The sequence below is a fragment of the Heloderma suspectum genome, chromosome 1 (assembly GCF_057233095.1).
Source record: "Heloderma suspectum isolate Gila_16-S chromosome 1, 16-S_ref, whole genome shotgun sequence".
Taxonomy (NCBI): domain Eukaryota; kingdom Metazoa; phylum Chordata; class Lepidosauria; order Squamata; family Helodermatidae; genus Heloderma; species Heloderma suspectum.
The window spans coordinates 83,507,788-83,531,685 of NC_139458.1; the positions used below are offsets into that span (position 1 = coordinate 83,507,788).

The following is a 23,898-nucleotide window of genomic DNA, read 5'->3' on the forward strand; positions in this document are numbered from 1 at the left end:
CCCTGGAAAAGACCCTGATGCTGGCAAAGACTGAAGGCAAAAGGAGAAGGGGACGGCAGAGGATGAGATGGCTAGATAGCATCACGGATGCAATGAATATGAACTTGAGCACGCTCCGGGAGAGAGCGGAGGACAGGAAGTCCTGGCGTGCTATGGTCCATGGGGTCACGAAGAGTCGGACACGACTGAACGACTGAACAACAACAACAAAAATCTTAAACTCCCCATAGCCTTCAAGATTTTTAAAGAGGCTTGAGATTGCAGAAAATAAGTTGCAGATATCCTCAAGAATTGCCATTAAAAACAATAAGACGTCCTGCAGTTCTAAGAAAGCAATAAGCCATGGCTACACACTGTTACAATTAGGGAAGATTTGTTCCACATCCTGTAAGTTAAGACACTAACATTGGTACCAAGGGACTCTAAACACACTTGCCATTCTCTTTCACTATGCATTCAAGTTGCCACAAAGTAGACTTCCCCAACCTGGTGCCCTCCAGATGTTTTGGATGACAACTCCCAGCATTCCTAACTATTGGCCATGCTAGCTGGGGATGATGGAAGTGGGCGCCCAAAACATGTGGAGGGCACCAAGTTGGGGAAGATTTTCTGAGGCCAATTTGGCCTTAAAGATAGCGTTCCTCTTGGAACCATCTCTCGTACTGCCTAGCAACCTTGCCAGGTCCCATAGTGCACCAGGATTTAATGCCTGAGTAAGGGGGAACTGCCATCAACTTGCAGTGAAGTTTCAGATCCCACCCCACTCCCTCCATCCCAGTGCTCACTAGAAAGAACTCCTGCCCCAGCACTCACTGGAGGAGCGCGACCGGCCACTCATGAAGACGTTGAGGAACTTCTTGGAGAAATGGATGTCTGCCTCAGGTGTGGAGTCCTCAGAGAGACAGACAGAGTCCCGTTTCAGGGCATCCTCCTCATACTCCTCCCCGATGGCCGATTCATAGGGTGAGGACACACAGTTGTCATAGACAGTGGCTGAATCACTCTCATCACTGTAGCCTGAGTAACATTGCTTCAAGCTAACTAGTTCCAGCTGCACATCCTCATCTACCACGAGCGTGTATTTGACTGAATCATAGGAGAGGGCGCTGGTGTCAGAGCTCACCGATGCCCTCTGGAGGCTGTGGCAAGGCCGGTAGCCACCATTGCTGCTGCCATATACAGTCCTTGGTGTGTTTATTTTCTCAGGTGAGGACAAGTAGTCCAGCACCTCATCCTCCTCACTGATGGAGGCATTGGGTTTTCCTGTCAGTTGTGGGAAGCTGGAAGTGTCTATGTCAGAGCTAATAGACATTCGGTTGTCACTGGACTGTGACATGAATGGCTTCTCAGACTCCAGGGGGTCAGAATTCTTCTGGACTGGTGTCAGGTAAATCTCCTCAGTGGCCTCCAGCCTCACATCTGTTTGGTAGCGAATGCGGTCCCGGTAAGCTTCTGGCCCCCTTGTCACTACCACAATGGTGGGGTTCTGTGGTGGGGGTCGGTTGGCAGCCTGCTGCTTCTCTGGTGCCCAGGAGGAAGCAACACAGGCTGGTGCGATCTGTGTGGCAGTCGTACGCCTGCACGGGCTCTCCGTAGATGTGCCCCGATCTTTGGTGGAGGTTGTGCTGTTTTGGTGATTGACCTCATCACTCAGGCAAATGTGGTCATGGGGAGGGGTCTGCTCACCTATGGGTAGGTAATGGGGGCGGGGGGGCAAAGAGAAGAACACATATGACAACCAATGAAACAAGGACAACAGTGTGTTGGTGCATCTCACACGGTTATTCAAAGCAGTGGAAAAATAGCTGTTCTACATCCAGCCTCTCAAGGGACAAAATCTAAGGGGCTGAGCACACATTGTGCAGCCTCTGGGACATTACATTGCCCATCCAAACAGCCACATCCATTCACATCCAACGTTATAAAACCTTCCTATCAGAATGGCCAGTCTTTGGAACAGGAGGCCCAAGACTAGAGCCAATTGCAAAGCAACCCGTTTCCAGGAACTCAAAGGACCATGTTGATTTTGTATCCCACTCAGTGGTGCAGCTAGGTAATTTTAGACCCTGGACTTAATGGTCTTATTATGTGGGGTGGGTGCTTTAGACAGCCTTGTGGTGTAGTGGCTAGAGTGCTGGACTGGGAGTTGGGAGATCTGGATTCTACTCCCCATGCGGCCATAGAAGCTCACTGGGTGACTTTGGGCCAGTCATAGACTCTCAGCCCAACTCACCTCACAGGGTTGTTGTTATGAGAATAAAATGGGGGGGGGGGAGGATTATGTAAGACACCTTGGGTTCCTTGAGGAGGAAAAAAGGCGGGAAATAAATAAATAAATAAAGAATTACTCCAGTTGTGAAGTATACAACTAACATTTCTCTTTCCTTCCCCAGCCACCATTCCATGCTTGAAAATTGTTTTACATTCCATATATGGTAAAATGTTTGCCAACACTGATTAAAAAAAATACTTTGAGCATGTGCGATTTTTCATTGTATGCTCACTTAAATCATAGCACCATCATGACTGCAGGAATGAAATGGGGCTTGCTTCTGCTGCCCTGATGCCCTCATCACTTGCATTCCACCATTTGTGTGTGTGTATGGGGGAGGGGGCTGTGGGGCCTGGTCTTTGGCCCCACGGTCCAGCCCTAGCTACATCATGGATCCCAGCCAAGTTCCATGTATAAGATGGCATGCATGGGTTTCCCCCCATTTTGTATCCACCCTTACCCCAAGGAGCCCGAGATGATATACAGAGGGCTTCCCCTCGTAGCAACTCTGTGAGGTGGATTAGACTGAGAGAGTGATTTACTCAAGGCCATCCATGAGCTCCATGTCTGACAAGGGTTTTGAACCAGGTCCAACACTCTATCCACCACATCATGCTAGCTCTCATGCTACAGATTGCTTTGAGTTGATGAAACAAGAGCCACTATGCTAGTTGGGCTTGGGTAAAAAGGAAAGAAAGAAGAAAGAAAAAGAAAGAGCCTGGTTTAAAGGATTATATGCAGGGAAAGTCAACTCCCAAATGGCTCATGTCCCACCAGTCAATTAATAAAATGACGGCATCTATTTCAAGATGCAGGCCAAAGTGAAAAGACTCCAGAAGGATGCAGAGAGGAGGTCCAAGTGACAGAGAATGTAACAGCATGCAAAAGGGAAGGGATGACAGAATGAGAACCAGCCTCTGCAGAGAGATGAACTCACCCGTTTTCAGAGGGGATGATGACCGGGACACTCGCTCCTGCCAACTGTGCTTTTTCCCCAGAGAGTTGTTATTCAGAGTGTCCTGACGAAAAGAACAAAGTGGCCTTGTAGCTGCAAGGATAAACGGCGCATGGCACAAAGGGGCCCCATCACTCCCCACCCCCAACTCCAGTCTATGGTCCTGCTGCCGCCCCCTCCCTACCCACATCAGCCAGCTATTGTCTGTGCACATTGGGAAAGATGGCTATTCAGAGGGATCCAACAGCTAAGTCCATCTGTTGCTTCTGCATCTGCTGCTCGCTGCAACCACTGAGGCCAGCACCACTGTAGGCAAAGACTAAATAGAAGCAATTGGAAAAAAGGGAAAGGACGAGGAGGAGATGGAGAAAGCCATGGGGGAAAAGAAAGTGCCCCAGATCTCAGTGAACATGACACCAGGGAACATCTTTCTGGGACCTGTTTGCTTGGGTTACCCTGATGCAGAGAGACTGAATCACACAGCTGTTTAACTCGTACACTGCTGTGTCTCACTTAACTCGCTCAGCCTCTATGGTCCCAAGTAGCCAAATAGTTCCAGGAATTCTAGCACATTATGGCCACTAAGAGCTTAACTGTGTTACAGCACCAAATTCAGCATGTCTCTGCCCCTCCCTCCTGCCCCAAGCATGAGCCAGTTAATTGGGTGAGGAAACAATGAACATGGTGAGGTCTCATCACACTCCTGTTAAAAAAAACAAACGTTATCAAGGAGATTGGGGACAGTGGGTGAGGGGTGGGGAAGACAGGCTGGCAGCAGCCACATCTCCCCTATAATACATAGACAGACCCTACTGGAAAATGCCACGGGACAAGACATTCAACGAACGAACAAATGTTAAACGCATCTGCTCCTTAAATATTCACGGCCTCTGAATCCCAATACTCACATTTTAGGCATAATATTCAAGATGTTGCTGCATTACTATCCATCCCCTCCTGCCTGGAAGTCTGAGGCTTGGGACCCTTCCTCATTTTTCCTGGCTGTCTTGCACTGTGTCAGATGTGAACAAGGCCTCTTTTACTCCCCATATCCATTTCAGGCTCCTTCGGTGTCTCCTAAGGTGAAATCCTATACCCACTTATCTGTGGGTAAGCCCCACTAGACTCAGTGGGACTTACTTCTGAGTAGACATGTATAGGATTGCACTGCCAGTGAGCAGGACTGGCCCTGCCATTAGGCACAGTGATGCAGACACCTCAGGCGGCAGATGCTGGGAGGCGTCAGCAAGGCGTTGGAGGAGCGTGTTGTTGGTCACACAGCTTCCCTTACACCCCTAAGCAGCCTTCAGGTATGGTGGAAGATGCTGTCCCATCTTCCACTATACCGGAACAAAAGATTCAACTACCAGTCCAATTAGCTTTTGTACATGAGAGAGGGCACTATTTTGCCCTTTGCCTCCGGCAGCAAAACGTCTTGGGCTGACCCTGCCAGGGAGCCATTTGCACAGGTTGCTTTGGCTTGTCCACTCATGTCTCATCCCTGGTACCACTAGACCCTTTGCCCATCCCACATGGGGGAGGGGAGAGTATGTGTGTGTGACATCCTGCTTTCTTTCCCAAAGTACAAGATCCTCCCTTCTTCCTTCATGTCAGCAGCCGCCAACAGCATGGAAGAAAGCAGCTCCAGAGAGTACTTCTTATCTGCTGCTGCACTGAGAGCACTCCCTCCTGCAAAATGCCTCTCTAAACAGACATCTAGGGCCATTCAGTTCTCACAGACCAAACACAATCAAGGTACGATTTTGTCATAGTTTAAGCAAGGAAAAATAAGCTTATAACAAACATTAGGTGCTTGTGGTTAATATAAGGCTATGAATGTCGCTAGGGCACAGGCAGCTTCTCTAGAAAGATGGGGAGAAGGATTCCTGTTTGTACAATTATTAGTAGCCCAGTGTGGATAAAAACAATGATTTTTTAAAAATAGATTTTAAAATTTCAAATGAGATGTATTTCTTTTTAATTTTAAATATTACATGTATCTCAAATAATAACTTGGTTAATGTTAAATAATGTGAATAATACAGGTAATCAGCAAAAGTATCCATTAATTTGTTCTAAAAGTTGTAGAATTAAACGTTTTAAAAATCAAGTTATCTAAAAATTATACAACGTATCACCTCATACTTTGTATAAATAATACTCAGTTTAGGCTGCAACCCTAAACACACTTACTTAGGAGCAAGTCCCATTGAACTCATAAGACTTATTTTTGAGTAGGCATGCATAGGATTGCACTGTTAGCTGCAAATTAACATGGTATAGCACCCATATTTGCACCATTGTTTAGGAAGTATATGAAGAATATCAATGGAATACTTAATTTAAATCAATGATTTAAATCTGTACTCCCCCAACCCCATGGCCGATTTAAATCATGATTTAAATAACTGATTTAGGGAGCAATCCCAAGCAGCCTGGGACAGTGGCTCAAAGGCCTTTGGAAGTGGTGGAAGTGTGGCCTGTTGGGAAGTCCGTTGGCAGGACGATATGCCCACAATGGAGGTCTTCTGGTATGCTGCTGCAAAGCTCTGCTGGCATCTTTGTAATGATGGTGTGTGTGTGTGTGTGTGTGGTGTGTGTGTGCATGCGCACATGTGAAAACTGGGCATATCTTGGGTGGCTGTGGATCCATATGATAAGCCCCGTTGTATGCCCGACACAAACAGAAGAGGCTCCCGACACTATGCCAGTTCTGGGGCTGGCATGGTTATTTCCCTCCCAAAGGGTCAATAGGAGGGGACAAGGAAAAAGCTCCCCCCAACACCTCGCATCTGGCTGCAGCAAGCTGGCGGAGCTATGGATGCTGCAGACGCATCCATAAGATTGTTCTGCCCAATTGCCAAGATTTAAATCAATATGCTCTGTAGTAGCTACTCAGTAGCTGTTCCAGGATTTCAGTGTGTAAGAAAGCTGTGGGGCTGCAACTTGCATGAAGCAATATGCAGAGGACACAGTGTACCAAGAGTATTCCAGTACCCTCTTCAGCCAATGAAAGGGAGAAGCTACTACTACCTGCCAACGTAGCTGCGAAAGCTACTCTTGTTCTAGTGCAAAGGAGCCATTGTCCCTATTTGCCTCTATATGACTGCCTGGGACAATGCGACAGGTTTCAAGTCACCCGAATAGCTAGCATTTCTGCCAATGCATGTCCAGAAGAGGGGAAAGCAGAAGAGGAAACAGCTCCTTTTTCTCTCTTCCTCACCTGCCTAAAAATGACCAGAGCAGAAGATTATGAGATCATACATTTGTGGCCAGGAATCAACAGATCTCTTTCCAGGCACTGTGCAACAATCTCGGTATGACGACTGAGGTCATTCTACATGATGAGAGACAGACTTGAAGCTATTATGATCCCGAAAGGGAGAGGGACAAAAAGGGACTGAATGGTCTCCTCTGTCCCTGAATTAATTAATTAATTAATTAATACACTTGTATAACACCCATTCAATATAGCCTTCTGGGTGGTTTACAAAATTTAAGTAAAAACACTAAAACCTAAACATCAAATAGATTTTTTAAAAGCCCATCACAGTGCAAACTAAATTAAAAATAAAAACATCACCAACAATATAACGAATCCCACAGAGGGAATTTTAACACTGGTGATCTTAAAAGGCCTTAAAATAAACTTAAAATTACCTGAAAAGATCTTAAAACACCTGGAAGAACAGAAATCTCTTCACCTGGCATCAGAAGGACCAGAACATAGGCTCCAGGTGAGCCTCTCTGGGAAAGGCATTCTACAATTGGGGCACCCCCACTGAAAAGGCCCTTTGCCTGGTCACTTGGTGGGAACACCCTGAGGAGGCCTCTGGAGATGACCTTAGATAAATAACACTTGTGGGGTCCATCCTCTCCTCAACGCTATTTAACATCTATGTGAAGCTGCTGGGGGCTATCATCAGGAGGTTTGGGGTGCAGTGTCATTAATATGCGGATGACACGCAGCTCTACCTCTCATTCAAATCTTCACCAAGGTTGGCCGTAGAATCCCTGTCCAAATGTCTGGAGACGGTGAGTGGCTGGATGGGGAGGAATAAGCTGAAGCTCAACCCTGACAAGACCAAGATACTTTTGGTGGGAGACAAGAAGAGGCTGGGAGATGTTGACCTGGTGTTGAATGGGGTATGGCTACCCTTGAAAGACCAGGTCTGCAACCTGGGGGTCATTCTGGGCTCCCAGCTGTCCATGGAGGCTCAGGTGTCAGCTGTGAGCCAGACAGCGCTGTATCAACTCCACCTGATACGGCGGCTGCGCCCCTTCCTTCCCGACCATCTGCTCCCATCGGTAGTACATGCCCTGGTCTCCTCTCGTTTAGACTACTGTATTGCACTCTACGTGGGGTTACCCTTGAAGACGGTTCGGAAGCTGCAGCTGGTACAGAACACGGCGGCTCACCTGATTAAAGGCAGCCGCCGGCGAGATCACATCACTCCAGTGCTGAAGGAGTTGCACTGGTTACCAGTTGTTTTCCGGGCCAAATTCAAGGTGTTGGTTTTGACCTTTAAAACCCTATATGGTTCTGGCCCAGCCTATCTTAAGGAGCGCCTCCAGCAACATCAGACAGGCCGTTTAACAAGATCAGCCTCGGATGGCCTTCTCTCTGTCCCATCAGCCAGGACAGCTAGACTGGTGGGGACGAGGGAGAGGGCCTTTTCTGTGATGGCCCCCACTCTGCGGAACTCCCTCCCTAGGGAACTCCGCCATGCCCTCTCTTTAATGAGCTTCTGCCGTGCATTAAAAACGTGGTTGTTCAGGCAGGCGTTTGGGGTGGGTTAGGGTATTTTAGAAAATGTTTTTATTGTAGAATTTTATCGTTTTAAACTGTTTTATTATATGTTGTACATCGCCCAGAGTGGCTGGGTGACAAGCCAGATGGGTGATTGATAAATTTAATAAATAAGTAAGTAAGTAAGTAAGTAAGTAAATGTGGAAGTAGGTAATCCTTCAAGTAAATTGGTTCCAAGCTGTTTAGGGCTTTATAGATTACAACCAGCACTTTGAATTGGCCCAGAAATGGACTGGCAGTCAGTGTAGATGGAAAAAGTACTGGCATAATATGATCAAAACAACCAGTCCCAGTAGTCAACACTGCCATCCTATTTTGGGCCAGCTGAAGATTCTGGACCATTTTCAAAGGCAGCCCTACGTAGATCGCATTGCAGTAATCCAAACAGGAGTTACCAGAGCAAGGATAACTGTGGCAAGGCTATCTCTGTCTAGGTAGTGTCTCAGTGGTTATATCAGCCTATGCTGATAAAAGGTGCTTTGTGCCACTGAGGCTACCCATGCCTCCAGTGACAGTTATGGAACTAGAAGAATCCCCAAACTTTGAGCCTGATCCTTTAGGCGGAGAACAACCCCCTCCAGAACAGGTTGGCAAGCTCTTCACTGGGCAGAAGAAGCACCTAACAGTGAGTCTCAGTTTATTGGCCTCATCCAGTCCATTATTGCGCCCAGACACCAATTCAGAACATCTACTGCCTCACCTGGAATTGATGAAAAAAGAGAGCTAGAGCTGGCTGTCATCAGCATATTGACGACACCTCAGTCCACATCTCCAGATTACCTCTCTGAGTAGTTTCGTGTAGATGGTAAATAGCATGAGGGATAAAACAGAGCCCTGCAGAAACCTATAGCATAACTGTCATGAGGGCAGAGCAATAATCCCCCAGCACAATCCTCTGAAACTGACCATCTATGTAGGAAGAGAATAACTGCAGTACAGTGTCCCCATATCCCAACTCAGAAAGCCTATCCAGAAGGATATCATGGTCAATACTACACAAAGCCACCGAACGGCCCAAGACAACCAACAGGATTGCACCGCCACTGTCCCTCTCTCAGCACAGATCATCCCACAGGGTGACCAAGGCAGTTTCCATTCCAAAACCAGGCCTAAAGCCTGACTGAAATGGATCTAGGAAATCTGTTTCATCTAAGAGTATCTGGAATTGTTTTGTAACCACCTGCTCTAACATCTTGCCCAGGAAGGAGATGTTTGCAATTGGCCTATAATTGCTCACATCTTCAAGGTCCATGGTTAGTTTTTCCAGGAATGGCCTAATTACAACCTCTTTTAAGGAGACTGGAACCACTCCCTCTCTCAGTGGGGAGTTAACAATCTCCTGGACCCAGCTGGATACCACTTCCTTATTTGATGTAATGAGCCAAGACAGGCAAGGGTCAAGCAAGCAGGTGATCGACTGAACCTGTCCAAGTTTCTTGTGCACATCCTTAGGTCTCAATAACTGAAACTCATTCAATACAATTGGACCACATGGTCGTCTGGACACCTCCACTAATGGCATAGCCTCCAATGCAGAGTTTAGATCATGACAGCTGTGAGCAACTTTATCTTCAAAGCATCTCGCAAACTTGTCACAGCGTGCCACCAAGGTTTCCACTGTACCTCTCTCTGGGCCACAATGTAACAGTCCTCTAACCATCTGAAAAGCTCCAGTGGATGACACTGAGGAGATGCAATAGCGGTGGAAAAGAACTCTCTATCTGTCAACATCACCTCCACAGAATAGGCTCGACAATGAGCTCTAATCTGTGTTTAATCAGATTTGGCTTGAGTCGTCCTCCACCTGCGTTCTAGCTATCTCCCTTTTTGCTTCATTGCCCTCAGTTTGGGTGTATACCAAGTGGCTGCCCAGGCTTAAGAGAGTTCCTTACCACCTTTCTTCCTTGATGCAATTTAGCATCTCTGCACTGCAATGTAGTGATATAGAATCATAGAATAGTAGTTTTGTAAGGGGCGTATAAGACCACTGAGCCCAACCCCCTGTCAATGCAGGAATCCAAGTCAGAGCATCCCTGACAGATGGCTGTCCAGCCTCGTCTTGAATGCCTCCAGTGTGGGAGAGCCCACTACCTCCCTAGGGAATTGGTTCCACTGTCATATTGCTCTAACAGTCAGGACATTTTTCCTGATGTTCAGCTGGAATCTGGCTTCCTGTCACTTGAGCCCATGATTCCATGTCCTCACTCTGGGATGATGGAGAAGAGAACCTGACCTTCCTCTCTGTGACAAACTTTCAAGTACTTGAAGAGTGCTATCTTATCTCCCCTCAATCTACTCTTCTCAAGGCTAAACGTGCCCAGTTCTTTCAGTCTCTCCTAATAGGGCTTTGTTTCCAATCCCCTGATCATCTTCGTTGCCCTCCTCTGAACCCTCTCCAGTTTGTCTGCATCCTTCTTAAAGTGTGGTGCCCAGAACTGGGCACAGTACTCCAGATGAGGCCTAACCATTGCTGAGTAGAGGGGAACTAGTACTTCACATGATTTGGAAGCTATACTTCTATTAATGCAGCCCAAAATAGCATTTGCCTTTTTTTGCAGCCACATCACATTGATGCAGTTTAGTGCAGTGTCAAAAGATTCCTACTGCACCAGGACATTTTGACACTGTACCCAGGGAGCTTAATTCCTAAAGATCAACGCAGTGCCTCTGGCAGGAAAAGAGATTTGGTTTTATGATATGATTATCAATGGTACTTGACATCAGATACAATCTGTAAAACAATGAATATGGAAAACTGGACATGTAATTTTTCAAAGGGGGATTTTTAATTGTTTGTCCATATATTAAAAAACACTAAGAACATAAATAAATAAATAAATACACACACACACACACACACACACACACACACACATATATATATAAACAGAAGAGATATCAAGTTGCAATATCCCATCTGATCTTCTGGCTTTATTAGGTAACCTGAAAAGGACTTTGGAATAGTTATGCAGAATCTGAGCATTTTAATGCAAGATGCTTAAATTGCCTTTGTTTCTCTTTTCTGAAGTTTAATATGAATGGCTGCCTATGGTTGTTGTGGAAGAAAGGCATCTGTAACGAGAATGAGCGTTCTGGACAATGCAGATTTTACATTTGCATTGCAAACTAAACTGAAGCCAAAACTATGTTAAATCTCTATGTGAACATGCCTTTCCCCTGGTGTTTGTTAAGGGCTGCTAAAATATCTGTTGCTTATAACTGGAGAAAAACCAGCATCTCTAAGTATATATGACTAGTATAATGGAATCAGAAATATTGTGGCTGATACCAAATGTACTAATTGGGTTGCATCCAATGTTAGTCTAACTTGAGTCCCATTCATTTCAATGGGTCTACTCTAAGTAGGACTAACACTGGATACAACTAATTGCGGATTATCCAAGCCTGTCCATGCACCAACAGGACCCACCACTAGCACGATGATCTGGTGGTTAAAAAAGTAAGCAGAAACACTAGTTTCCAGAATCAGGCAGATCAGTGGAGCTGTCCCAATCTGGGAACAAGCACTTCTGCTTGTTTCCAGGGTTGCTTTTTGAATCTGATAAGATGGTGTCCAGTTGGGAGTAAAATTTTTCTTTGATGTCTTCATCAGCATCCAATGTTGGTGCATAGGCACTTAGAATAGTTGCCTGCTGGGTTTTGGCGAGTTTTATTCAGAGGGTTGAGAGTCCTTCATTAATGCCAGTACGAACTTCTGACAAGAACTTCATAAGATCATTTTTAATAGCAAAGCCTACTCCATGTATTCGTCATTCTTGTTCAGGCAGTCCTTTCCAGAGGAAGGTGTAACCTCCTTTTTCTTCCTTCAGCTGTCCTTCTCCTGCTCTTTGAGTTTCTTGGAGTGCTGCTATGTCAATGTTAAAACGTCTCAGCTCCCTTGCAATGATGGCAGTCCTGCGTTCAGGGCATTCACTATCTGTATTGTCCAGCAGTGTCCGTATATTCCATGTTCCAAAGTTCATTTGTCTTTTGCGACCACTAAATGGTGACCCCACTGGACGCAGTAATCCAGTCAGGGAGAAGATGAGGCAGACTATGTTTAGGGCACCTTTTCTAGCCTCCTCCCCATATGGGGTGAGCAGAGTGGATCCTGAATAGGATCCTGCTCAGTTGTGGATACAGCTGCTGAACTACTCAACTGCCTCGGTCCTTGAGTCAGGATGACTGAATCTGTATCTACCGCCCATGTGCCGGTCCATGACTAGGGGCTTCCAAATTTCACAGTCCTGCCCCCATTGCCATTTGCCGTTTGCCATGGAACTTGCTTTACCAGCAAGCACAAACCAATCCCTCTGTAGCGCCATCAATCCAGCTTAACAGTGTGACGCTGGAAAATGTCGATCACTTTTCTTATCTTGGCAGCCATCTCTCCACAAAAGCCGACATCGATGCTGAAATTCAGCATCGCCTGAGCTCTGTGACTGTAGCATTCTCCCGAATGAAGCGTAGAGTGTTCGAGGATCGGGACATTCGCAGGGAGACCAAAATGCTTGTTTACAAAGCCACTGTACTACCAATCTTACTGTACGCCTGTGAAACATGGACCATCTATAAACGCCACTCCCAACTTCTCGAAAAATTCCACCAATGCTGCCTCCGAAAAATTCTGCAAATTATTTGGGAACACAGACAGACTAATGTGAGCGTACCGGAAGAAGCAAAGACCACCAGCGTTGAAACAATGATTCTCCAACATCAACTTCGCTGGATCGGCCATGTTGTTTGAATGCCTGATTATCGTCTTCCAAAGCAGTTACTCTGTTCCCAACTTATGAATGGAAAACGGAATATTGGTGGACAGCAAAAGAGATTTAAAGATGTTCTTAAAGCTAATCAAAAAAAATGTAACATAAGCATTGAGCACTCGGAAGCTCTAACTCATGAGCGTTCCAACTGGAGGTCAGCCTATATTAAAGGCGCTGTGGACTTTGAAGAAGCATGAGTACAGAGCGAAAGGGAGAAATGAGCTCAGCGGAAGGCATGTCAAGCAAACCCTCACCGTGACCGCCTTCCACCTGGAAACCTACGTCCTCAGTGTGGGAGGCTGTGTAGATCCAGAATCGGCCTTTACAGCCATCTGCAGACCCACTGCTAGAGATTAATGTGTTGATTGACCTATCTACTATGAATCTGTCTAATCCTTTTAAAGAGTTATCTATACAGACTCTATCTTTGGAAGGCAATCTTACTCGGTCATGAGTGATCGCCATGATGATGATGATGCTTTTTGAATTGCTTACTTTTCGTTCCGCAAGCGGTGGGTCCCACTTGCACAACAGAACAAGTGAGAGCGTAGCAACAATATTGGATAATACACATTATGTACAAGTACAGTAGACAACATTATAAGCATGTTGAAAACTGGTTCCTTTTAACTGGCCTCTGGGATGATCAACATGACAACCATATTGTCTCTTACATGTGTCAACAAGGCCAAAGTTTAGATGTTTAAAACTAAATAAATAGGTGGGATTTCAGTCCACAGGATGACTCCAGCACCGAATGTCATGCCTGCATGCATGTGTCTGAAAGTTTTTTTTTTTTTCTGAATGGATAATCCATGTACTTTGCTGACAGAATGTCAGGAATGAATCTGAGTGCGCAGTGATATCTAGCAGCTCAGATTCAGAATGGGAACAGCCAGAACAGGGGGAGGCTCCTTCCCTAGTGAGTTCAGATATAGCAAGGCCTTCTTCCCAAGACATTGGCACACAGACAGCTCAGTCTGAAGGCCCCCCCCTTCCTCCTCCATGAGAACCCAGGTTTTGAGTGGGGGAGGAGAGTGAGGGGCGTGACTTCAGGGATGCTAGGGTCCATCGCAGAGCCAAAGAAGCGGGAAAAGTTAGAGGCGGAGCTTACACGCTCCACCAGGTTGGCTATGCTTGAAAGCCTAGGTAGGAGGGAGCCACTGTAAGGAGGGGCATCCTTCCTAAGCTAGTCTGACTCAGAAATTCTTGTTGAATTGCTGGTAACTTCTCTAACTTCCACTTGGGCTCCTCTATTGATATTCATAATTGTGTGGAGTAGCTGTTTCCATTGTAGTCTGAGAGTTTCCTAGAATTTGCATTTGTAAGGAAGCTGGTAGTTAACTAATAAAGTAGTGAGCCTGAAGCCTGGTATCCTGGAGTGTGCTGAAACAGTTCACAGAAGTACGGCACAGGCAAAAGGCATGGATATTTAACTTAGAAGAAATATGTATGTGTGTGTGTGTGTGTGTGTGTGTGTGTGTATATATATATTTATCAGCACCCATGGGAATCATTCCCGAAAATGTCTTGTTTTGACCCATGTACAGATTTTTTTAAGTATCCAGAAAAGGGAGATTCTGCCTTACAATATCTTATTTGCATCTAGGAATTGTGGCTTGGATTTCTGCTCCTTCAAGCCTGTTCTGAAAATTCTGGGCCTGAAAGGGTTACTTGCAGACTCCAGCTCTCTCTCTCTGCCAGGCTCTGCCTCCACAGTACCACATACACAGCTGGTCTGACAGACCAGCAGAAATAGCTTGGAATGAGGTCTGCTGAAATAGCTGACTAGCCTGGAAACTCCTGTCTGGTCCTTTGGAAGCAGACAGTTCTAGCATCCAGATTTTGTCACCATTGTTGCTCTTGAACAGGCAACCCCAACAGCAAAAAAAGCCCAGTTTAATCTAGAGATGTTATTCAGCTTTCCCTCTCAGTGAGAAGTGCAGTGAAGCAGACCCCAGCTCAGCAGGTCAAGGTATCTAAAGAGTCTAGCAGGGCAGTCAGGCAGAGAAAGGAAGGTAAATTATTGCCCTTATCCTCTGGGAAATGACTCATTTATGTTGGCTTTTCCCAGCACAAGGGGGGGGGGGGCCTCATACCCTCAAGGGACCTGAGAGCCAGTGAGGTCATCCCTCTCTCTACAGGCCAGGGGTGGGGAATCTTAGGCCAGTGGGCCAAATCCAGCCCTTCAGGGTTCCCCTGGCCCCACCCCCTTTGCCATAACCATCAATCATTTTATGGTTTCCCAACTTTGGTGAATGCTTTCTCAATTCTAAATGGCTGAAATGACTCTCATAAGGCTGAGTTACTGGCAAGTACGAGCTTTAAGCTACAATATGCTGGTATTTTTGGCCCTGCCCCTTTTGCCATTGGCCCAGCCCACCACTGGAATGCAGCCCCCGAGAACTTCTCTGAAACGGAAATGGGCCCTTGGCCTGAATGCTTGCCCACCCCTGCTATAGGCCAAAATTTCCCCACTATAGGCCCTGCTATGAATATTATACACACACCTGACTCAGCTAGTTCATAATCACCTCTGTAATTTTTCATCACTCACACACCACCTACTGCTTCTTTTAACCATCATACACCCTTTTGTATGCATTCCATTATGCATCCATTCATGCAAGCAGAGGAAACACTACAGAAAGAGTCAAAAGCGCTCTCCTCCCTTGCACTGACTGCCTCCATATAAACAATGCTTTCCTTGGTCCAAGTTTAAAGAAACTCCAATGGAAGAGGTGGGAGCAGAATCCAATTCTAAGTTAGTGGGTATGTAGGGCACTAGTCTTAAAGGATTGCACTGTCTTCTTGCCCTTCCTTAGCCTAAACAGGCCTTCTGTCCATGTTCTTACTCCTTCTCAAAGACTCTCCCTCTCTCTTTTTGACCGCGTCCACTCTCAAATGCTAGCAACTGTAGCTGGAAAATACCTTCTTGCTATTGTCACTCTCTCAATCCCTCAGGGTCACACCAGTTCAGAGCAGCTCTACCATATCCTGGCTTCGCTTACTGTACAATGATGTATCCCACCCTTCCTTCTTCCAAGGAGCTCAGAGCAGCATTTTAGCTGCACAACAACCCTATAAGGTAGAGAGGCGAAAAGTGAATGACTTGCCCAAGAGCCAGTGTGGTGTAGTGGCTAGAGTGCTGGACTGGGAGTCGGGAGATCCGGGTTCTAGTCCCCACTCGGCCATGGAAGCTCACTGGGTGACTTTGGGCCAGTCACAGACTCTCAGCCCAACCCACCTCACAGGGTTGTTGTTGTGAGGATAAAATGGAGGAAGGAGGAGGATCATGTACGCTGCCTTGAGTTCCTTGGAGGAAAAAAGGCGGGATATAAATGCAATAAATAAATAAATAAAATAAATACACCATGAGATTCACAGATGACTGGGGATCTGAATCTGGGTTTTCCACATCCAAGCCCAACAGTCCAGCCATTCCACCCCACTAGCTCACCCTAGCCAGCAAAACACTACCGCAACAGCAACACATCCTTCCTCAAGAAACAAACCTTGAGCACAACTGCCCAGTGCTATATTACCCATTAGATTTGTAAGTTTTGTAAGTGTACACCTAACTGAGACAAGCGCATGCTTCAAAATACATGTACCAGATAGGTAGACTTATCGGAGAGTCAGGACTGCCTGCAAGACCCAGTTCTCCCAGTATATCTACGAACATATATACCGAGACTTTGTGAGATTCTGGAAGTGGATCCAGAGATATTTTATAATTCATATTTTTAGTACTGGTAGTACTATTTAGATTTATATTCCACCCTTTCTTCAAGGAGCACAAGGCGGTGTACATGGTTATCCCCCATTTTATCATCACAACAAATGCGTTAGGTAGGTTGAGCTGAGAGATAGTGGGCTGAGAGCCCAAGGTTTTCCAGTGAACTTCATGTCCGAGTGGCGAATGGAACTCAGGCTGCTTTGGTCCTAGTCCAATACACTAACCACTACACACAGAGGGAAATGGTGTTGGGGAAAGGGTTAACCTCCCCTGCCACAGCATTCTCAGAATCCTCTCTCCAACAGCAATGTTTGCCTTTTTTTTAAGTGGAAGATCCAGTCACAGATATCCCACTATCTTGTCCAGTTTGCCTTGTCCAGTATGCATGTCTCAAAGTAATTGGAGGCAAGCCTGCCTGCTGGTGTTTAGGTTATTACTCTGAGGTGAACACAAGTGGGATATCTCTTCTGATAATTTCAGGGACAGCTGAGCTGCCCACAATCCTCAGGGAATATTCCGGCCTGTAAGATGATCACAGTAACTGGTCTTCATGCTTCACTCTCCTGTGTAAGTATATAAATTGGTAGTACCTGAGGCACAACTACTTTGAGAGGGCAGGCACTATCCTTTTTCTTCACATCAAGTCCTTCTGCTCTTCAGCTTGAGCTTTAATACTCTCTATTGTCAATTGCATAATGACACCAATTCCCAACCCCTCCTACTCCCTCCACCCAAGTCTCCACCATCTGCCACACAGAGCAGCACCTGCCTTCCAGTGAGGCTTCTACAGCTAACGTCACTGGGAAAATCTTCTTATTAGTAAATGGAGCCATATCCTAGAAGAACATGTGATTAAAAATAGCCTCTCACATGTGTGGAACTTTCCTTGCTTTATAGACTAAACAACAGAGAGGCAGATAAAAGGATTACAGATGGCCAGCCTGTGAACAGCTATGGCACAGAGCGCTGAAACCGATACTCCCATCCCCAGATGGAGAAGAAACATGGAAAACAGAGGGAAGTTAAAAGCATCCTCCAAGTATCACAAAACTCAGTGAAATGAACCCTTTAAACATTTTTTTTCACTTCTAAAAATGCTCCCTTTTCTTCCGGTCTCTTTAAATGCTTTCATTTAGATCTTTCCACCCAATAAAAATGCTCTCCATCATAAGGCCTCCTGGCTCTTCCAACAAATCCTTTGTCTCCTTGAATGTAAGGAAGTGAGCTATAGTCTATGAAATCTTATGCCATAATAAATCTACTATTCTTTAACATGCCACAAGATTCTTTTTGGGTGTGTGTATGTGTGTTTGTTTGTTTGTTGTTGACAGGCTAACATGGCCGTCCTTCTGGAATTTGTTTCCTTTGGTCACACATTGTTCTGTTTTCTTTCAAGCAAATCCCATTTATTCATGCCTCCTGTGACCAGCACTCCCACTTATGCCCCTAATCTTGTTCAAGGAACATGTCTGGTGCCATCTTTCCCTACAAATGATTCCTATAATCCAACAGGTTATAAACAACTCAAAGATAGCTCCACAGACCTCTGGGCCAGGCTCAGATCTCTGTGCCCTCCTTTTAGAGCTTCATGCCTTATGCACACAACACAACAGTGTATAATTTTATACCCATCTCATAAAAAAGAAGCAACATGGACTGAATATGCATACTGCATGCACTATGAAATTATTCTTATGCAAGATAAACTAGACAATAAGGCTCTAGTATTCATGCTGAGAATTTCTGGAGAAAATTCATTCTTCTGTTTGATGGCAGGGTGGGAAGGGTCAGAATAGATGTTCTGCAGTTGTTTGATACATTCCAGCCAAAAACATAAGGAAGGACCAGCACCCTAGGCTGCACTCCTATGCATGCTTACTAGAGAGTAAGGCTCACTGAACATAGGGGGACCTATTTAAAATAAACATGCATAAGCTTCAGCTACTCTTTTCTTCCCATCCCACACTCTCCTGCACTTCCAAAAGCGCACACACCCTGAACAGAGCATCAATTCATCAGCTAGGCTTTCATCCCAGACAAAAGTCTCCTGAAAAAGGGATTAACCACCTCCAGACTGAATAGCACCCAAAACAGAACCATAACAGGGGTAGCCACTATTCCAGGGAATATGATTTCTCCTGCCTAAATTCTGCCCATTCTCAAGCAAAATCCCTGCCTCCTTAACTCATGAGGACTTGATCTAATCAACAGCTTGCTAGCTCTCAGCTCTGGAACATATTTTGAATGGAAGGAACATGTACCTCTGAGCATCTTCAGAGTGCATTCCTCTCACTACTAACAGTTCCACCACACACACACATATCTTGGATTGTGGAGCAGCACTTTCAGATAAAGGCAGTGACTCACAGAGGCAGGAGCCCTAGAAGCTTCCATTTCAGAAATCAAGTACTGTGTAACCCCTCTAATCCAAAGGTCTGCTGCTGCTACTAAAACCCTCATTTTGTGGGAACAGAAAGCATGCACAGCTCCAGAATATCCCAAAGGGCCGTTGATAGATAACCAGCCCCAGCAGTGGGAACACATTGTGGCACTCAAGTGATGCAACTGACAGGAAAAAGGAGCATCAGGAGGGTGGGCACTTGAGTTTAGGAAGAAGCAGATGCTTTATTTATTTTGCAGCCATTGACTTCTTTCTGGAAGGAAAAAGGACAGCGGGTAAAACAATCAGGTGGTCTCCTCCTTCCCTTAGTAATGAACGGGAACATGAAGTAGCGGTTTGTTGTGGAAAAGGACAGAGGGAGGTCTCTAATCTACCAATCGTTGGTTTTCATGCCGCCTCCTCACCCCCCTGCCTTCTGCACCCCAGGGACTCACCTGTGTCCGAGGCACCTGTGGGAAGAGATTGAGTGTTGTGGGCCGCTTGGGTCTGTAGGTATCCATGGTAACCGGTGGGGGCTCCTTCTTAATCAACTCAGGCACCGTGCCTTCTTCGCCAGGGGTCTCCCCAGTTGCATCAATCAGGTCTAGCTGGAGCATCTCCGCCTGGAGTCGGCTCGCCTCCCCTCCGCCCACTCCCAGAACGCTACTGGCCTGCAGATTCACATGGCTCTACAAGGATATATGAGAGAAAGAGAGAGAGAGATCATGAGACTAGGAAGCAGGGGGAGGGGGGAGAAAGAGAGGTCAGGCAGTCATGTTGCCTCTCATCAGCAGCCGGAGCCATCCAGGGAGAGCAGCAGGAGAGACTAGAAGAGGGGAGAAGCATGAGTAGTTCACTGCTGCTGTTTAGCTTTCGAAAGGGCACCAGGAGAAAATGATCAAGGCTCCAAAGTAGGAGCAAAACGGTAGATTTCCCACAGCATGCCAAGATTCTCGTAAAGGTACTTATCTGCAAAACCGTCACTGTCCTCTGTAGCCAATAACTGGCATCATGGACATCCACTCCCCTCATCCCCCCCACTTTATAAGAAGATTTCTACAGTACAAATCCAGGGAAATGCAGGCGGAGGTTCACATAATAGAACACTCCTCCATCCCATCCATTCCTGCACATAGAAAACAAAATATTAGGGAGCGCCCTTCCCCCTGCTATGCTAGTTTACTGAATGCAGATACATTTCATAATTTATCCTGTCAATTCTTTCATAATCACCCCCCACCCAAATTTCCCACTATTATGTCAGCTGCGGCGCCCCAGAATGCTGTCCCTGGACTCTCTCCTGGCACTCACATTGCAATCTTTTTGGCAACAGGCAAACTGTTCTTATCTGCTCAGGCATTTTAATTTGTTGTGAACTTTTTTAACCACTGAAGATTTTATTTGCTTTTTCATTGTTTTGTAATATAATTGACTGTATACCACCCTGAAATCAGTGCAGGTTGAAGGGTGGTGTATAATTGCTTTAAAAAAGTAATAAATAAAATAAATAACTGTTCTACCTGCAGTCTGAATAGCCCACAGACACAAGTTTATCCAGAAGGCCAGCCCATGACACTTTGCCTTCTCATAGAGGGCAGCAAATGGTGCATCCACCCCACTCTCATCCCCTGGTCAAGCTACATTGTGCCCAAAGTAGGTCAGTTTATTTGGCACCCAAGGCAGAAAATCCCAAAAGTACTTCTCACCCTCCCTGGCAGTAAAAATACAGTAGTAGCAAATTAAATAAATAACATTTTGCTGCCCATTCATGACACCTCAAATCTGCTGCTTAAGGTGGCTGCCTCACGCTGCTCGATGGTGGGGCCAGTTCTCCACAGTTAAGGTACATGTGATTAGAGATCTATCTAAGAAAGTATAGACAAAAGGTCTCCTGGGGTAAATTATTGCAGTTTATTTTAAAAACCTCTGAAGTAAAAATATAGGCTTGATGCAGGAACTGTTGTGTAGCCCCAAAACGGCAGAGCTGCATATATTCCTCTAGAGAAAAAGCAAGCATTACCTTTCATCTATAATCCACCTTGACAGTTTGAAAATGGCAACTGTCTCATTTGCCCGTTATTATTTCAGGGAGTGCAGTGGTGGTAGACATCCTATGATTCGAAAAGCAGTAAGGGCCATTTCAAACATGACAAAATGTGAAGGAAATATGAAACCTGTGTATTGATTGTCACATGGGACAATTGAACACTTGTGTATTAATTGTAGGGTACAGACTCACTGACAAGCTGTAACCAATCACACTTTCCAGCAGTTTCCACAAGGGTAGCTGTGTTAGTCTGTTGCAGCAAAAACAACTAAGGGTGCAATCCTATGCATGGTTAGACAGAAAAAAGGCCTACAACTCCCAGCATGGCTGGCAGGGGCATGCTGGGAGTTGTAGGCCTTTTTATGTCTAAATATGAATAGGATTGCATCTTAAGAGTCTTATAGCAAGTTAAAGATCACAAATAGGTACTCTGTGGGCATAAGCTTTCGTGGACTACAGCCAACTGCATCAAACGCAAGTTCCCAGCAGATACACATGTAGTGAAATGCACATGTGTGTGAATGTCATGACAATCTACACAGAGGTTTCACACTATCCTGTGTGGGAGCATTTGTCACATTTCTAGCAAATCAGCAATCCAAAGCTGGGCTTTGCATAGAGATAGCAAGTTCTAGAAATAAGCCCTCTGCTGCCACCTACAGGACACTGCCTAGTTCTGCAAGAATAGCCTAAGGAAGTAACGCTGAGGCAATCTGAACATGACAAGTTTTCCTAACACTATTACAGAGGAATTCAGTATTCAGCAAAACCAAATCTCCATATTGTCTCTATGATCATTCCGAAAGCATAAATATTGTGTGCTGAATCAGACTTTGACACAGGAATTACCTTTCTCGGTGTCTTTCAGTGGTGAATGGAAAGATTTTAGATAACAAGAAATAAACCACTGGTGCTGCTTTAGTTTAACTTGAGGCCTAAAGCCAACCATTTTTCTTGGGCCCAGCGTGTCATAAAATCATAGGGTTGGAAGGATCCAAAAGGCATATTGAGTTGAACGCCATGGCCTGGGACCAAGAGGCCCCTGAGGCCGAGGTTTCTAGTGGCTGCAACTCTGGGGAGGAGCCAGAACCAGTTCTTGGACCTTCACAAGTGGGGCCCTCCACCTTGGATCCAGCACCCTCTCCTCTTGATCCCCATGAGGTGCCACTGCCCTCCAACAACAAGGATTGGCCTCAGACTCCTCCATGGAGCTGGAGGGCTCTAGGGAGCATTCCCTAACCAGTTCCTCACTCCCCAGACCCTCAGAACCCAGAGGAAGCCAGCAACTGCAGGAAAGGACACCGGCTCTTTCAGAAAACTAGATGCAACACTTGAGGGGGTGGAGCTCCCAGAAGGACTTTCCTGGCTTGGCTATAAAACCCTGCCAGCTGCTTGAAACCAGTGCTGTTCTGTTAGACCATGTATTTTGGGACTGTCTTTCAGTGCAAAAAGGGATTTTCTATTAATGGGCTCCAGTGTTTGGGGATTTTCTTTGGAGTCTGTTCTCAAATTAAGAATCTTAGGAACACACTCCTTGAAGTTACTGGCACCTATGCCTGCTTGTGAGAATGAATTGTGGGGTTTTCTACCTTCTTTTCCACTAGGTGGCAGTCATGGGGCCTTTTGGGCCTTGATCCGCCATTATTCTCCAAAAGCAGCAGAAGCAAAGCAGCAGCAGCAGCTAATGTTGGGGTCAGTTGTCAGTACACTAGCGGCAGGACTGCTCTCTTTGGCCTTGAACTCATTCCAAACCCTGGGCTGGTACCTGTGGCTGTAGTGCTAAAAATGCTCCTGTTCCAGTAGCCAGTCACATGCCTTTCCTCCTTGTCTGAGCCGTTGCCCAGAGCAGACGATGGAATCCCAGATGGAGCAGGGCAGGCCACCCTGACATCCCCTGACACCTTTCCAGACTACACAAGGAGCCAGAAGAAAACAGATGTACCATAAAAAGTATTTGCAGAGCAAATAGTTCCAGATTACTCAAACAAGCAAGCCAAGCCACATAACACACTGGAAAACAACCCCATTCTTGCAGGGTCAGTATCTAATCTGATCTGGAGGGAAATTCCATCTCCATCCTAAAGGTGAGCCAAAGTTATTGACCATTTCTTCCCAAATACCATTTACTGCAATGCAAATCTAGTGCATCTTTTTTTTTTTTTTAAGAGCTCAGAAATGATCTTGTGCCTCTGATCATAATTTCTGTGCCATCTAAAACTTTCTTAGCCTAAAAGTCACAGTTATTCCTTGGCTCTGATAGGACATATATGTGTGTATGTTGTAGTCCTGGACATAGATGTCCATATCAAAGAAGTGTTGCTAAATAGCCAAGTAGTGCTAAATAATGTTCCTTTGTTTGCCAGAATTGCTCTTCTAAGCAAATAATAATAGTGACATTTCAATCCATTTCAAGGGCATCAAGTTCAAAGCGCATCACCTATGTTAGTGATCCTTACAACTTGATAACACAGGCCAGGCAGCAACTGTGGAGAGGGGCTTAGGCTAAGATGATAGTGCCATTGTGTAAGGTCAACTACTGCATTTGTGGCTGAGGTGAGATTTGAACAAGGGACTTCCCACAGTCCAGCCTCATTCATGTAGCCTTAGTGTAACTATGCTACACTAGCTGTCAAATCCTTCATTATAAATGGTCCGTTTCCCAATTTCTAGATTTATGTTCTCTAGCAAATATAGATTTAGCGGTATGCGCTCTACTGAAGCTGCACTAAGAATTGCTTCATCATGACTTCCATGGGCAAATTGATCATTCCGATATTTTAATACTAGAACTGAAGGTTATTCCTTTGCTTTTGTTCTGTGCAAATCTCTGTAACTCCAGCTTCGCTATCTTTCCATAGCATCATTTGCATTAACCAGAATATGATTTTGTAGCTCCTTTATTTTGAGTATTTCCTGAATTCTTGATCAT

General features: G+C 45.6%; 1 protein-coding gene across 1 annotated transcript in view; it reads right to left on the reverse strand.

Annotated features, from left to right (window-relative positions):
• The window catches only part of MAPK8IP1 (mitogen-activated protein kinase 8 interacting protein 1), a 79,675-nt gene that overhangs the window by 15,164 nt on the left and 40,613 nt on the right, over positions 1-23,898 (reverse strand). Inside the window, exons 3-5 of the mRNA XM_084850427.1 lie at positions 19,378-19,611; positions 3,210-3,291; positions 814-1,686 (exon numbers count right to left, since the gene is read on the reverse strand). Of these exons, the coding sequence (XP_084706553.1) occupies positions 814-1,686; positions 3,210-3,291; positions 19,378-19,611 (1,189 nt within the window). The remainder of the gene's footprint in view (positions 1-813; positions 1,687-3,209; positions 3,292-19,377; positions 19,612-23,898) is intronic.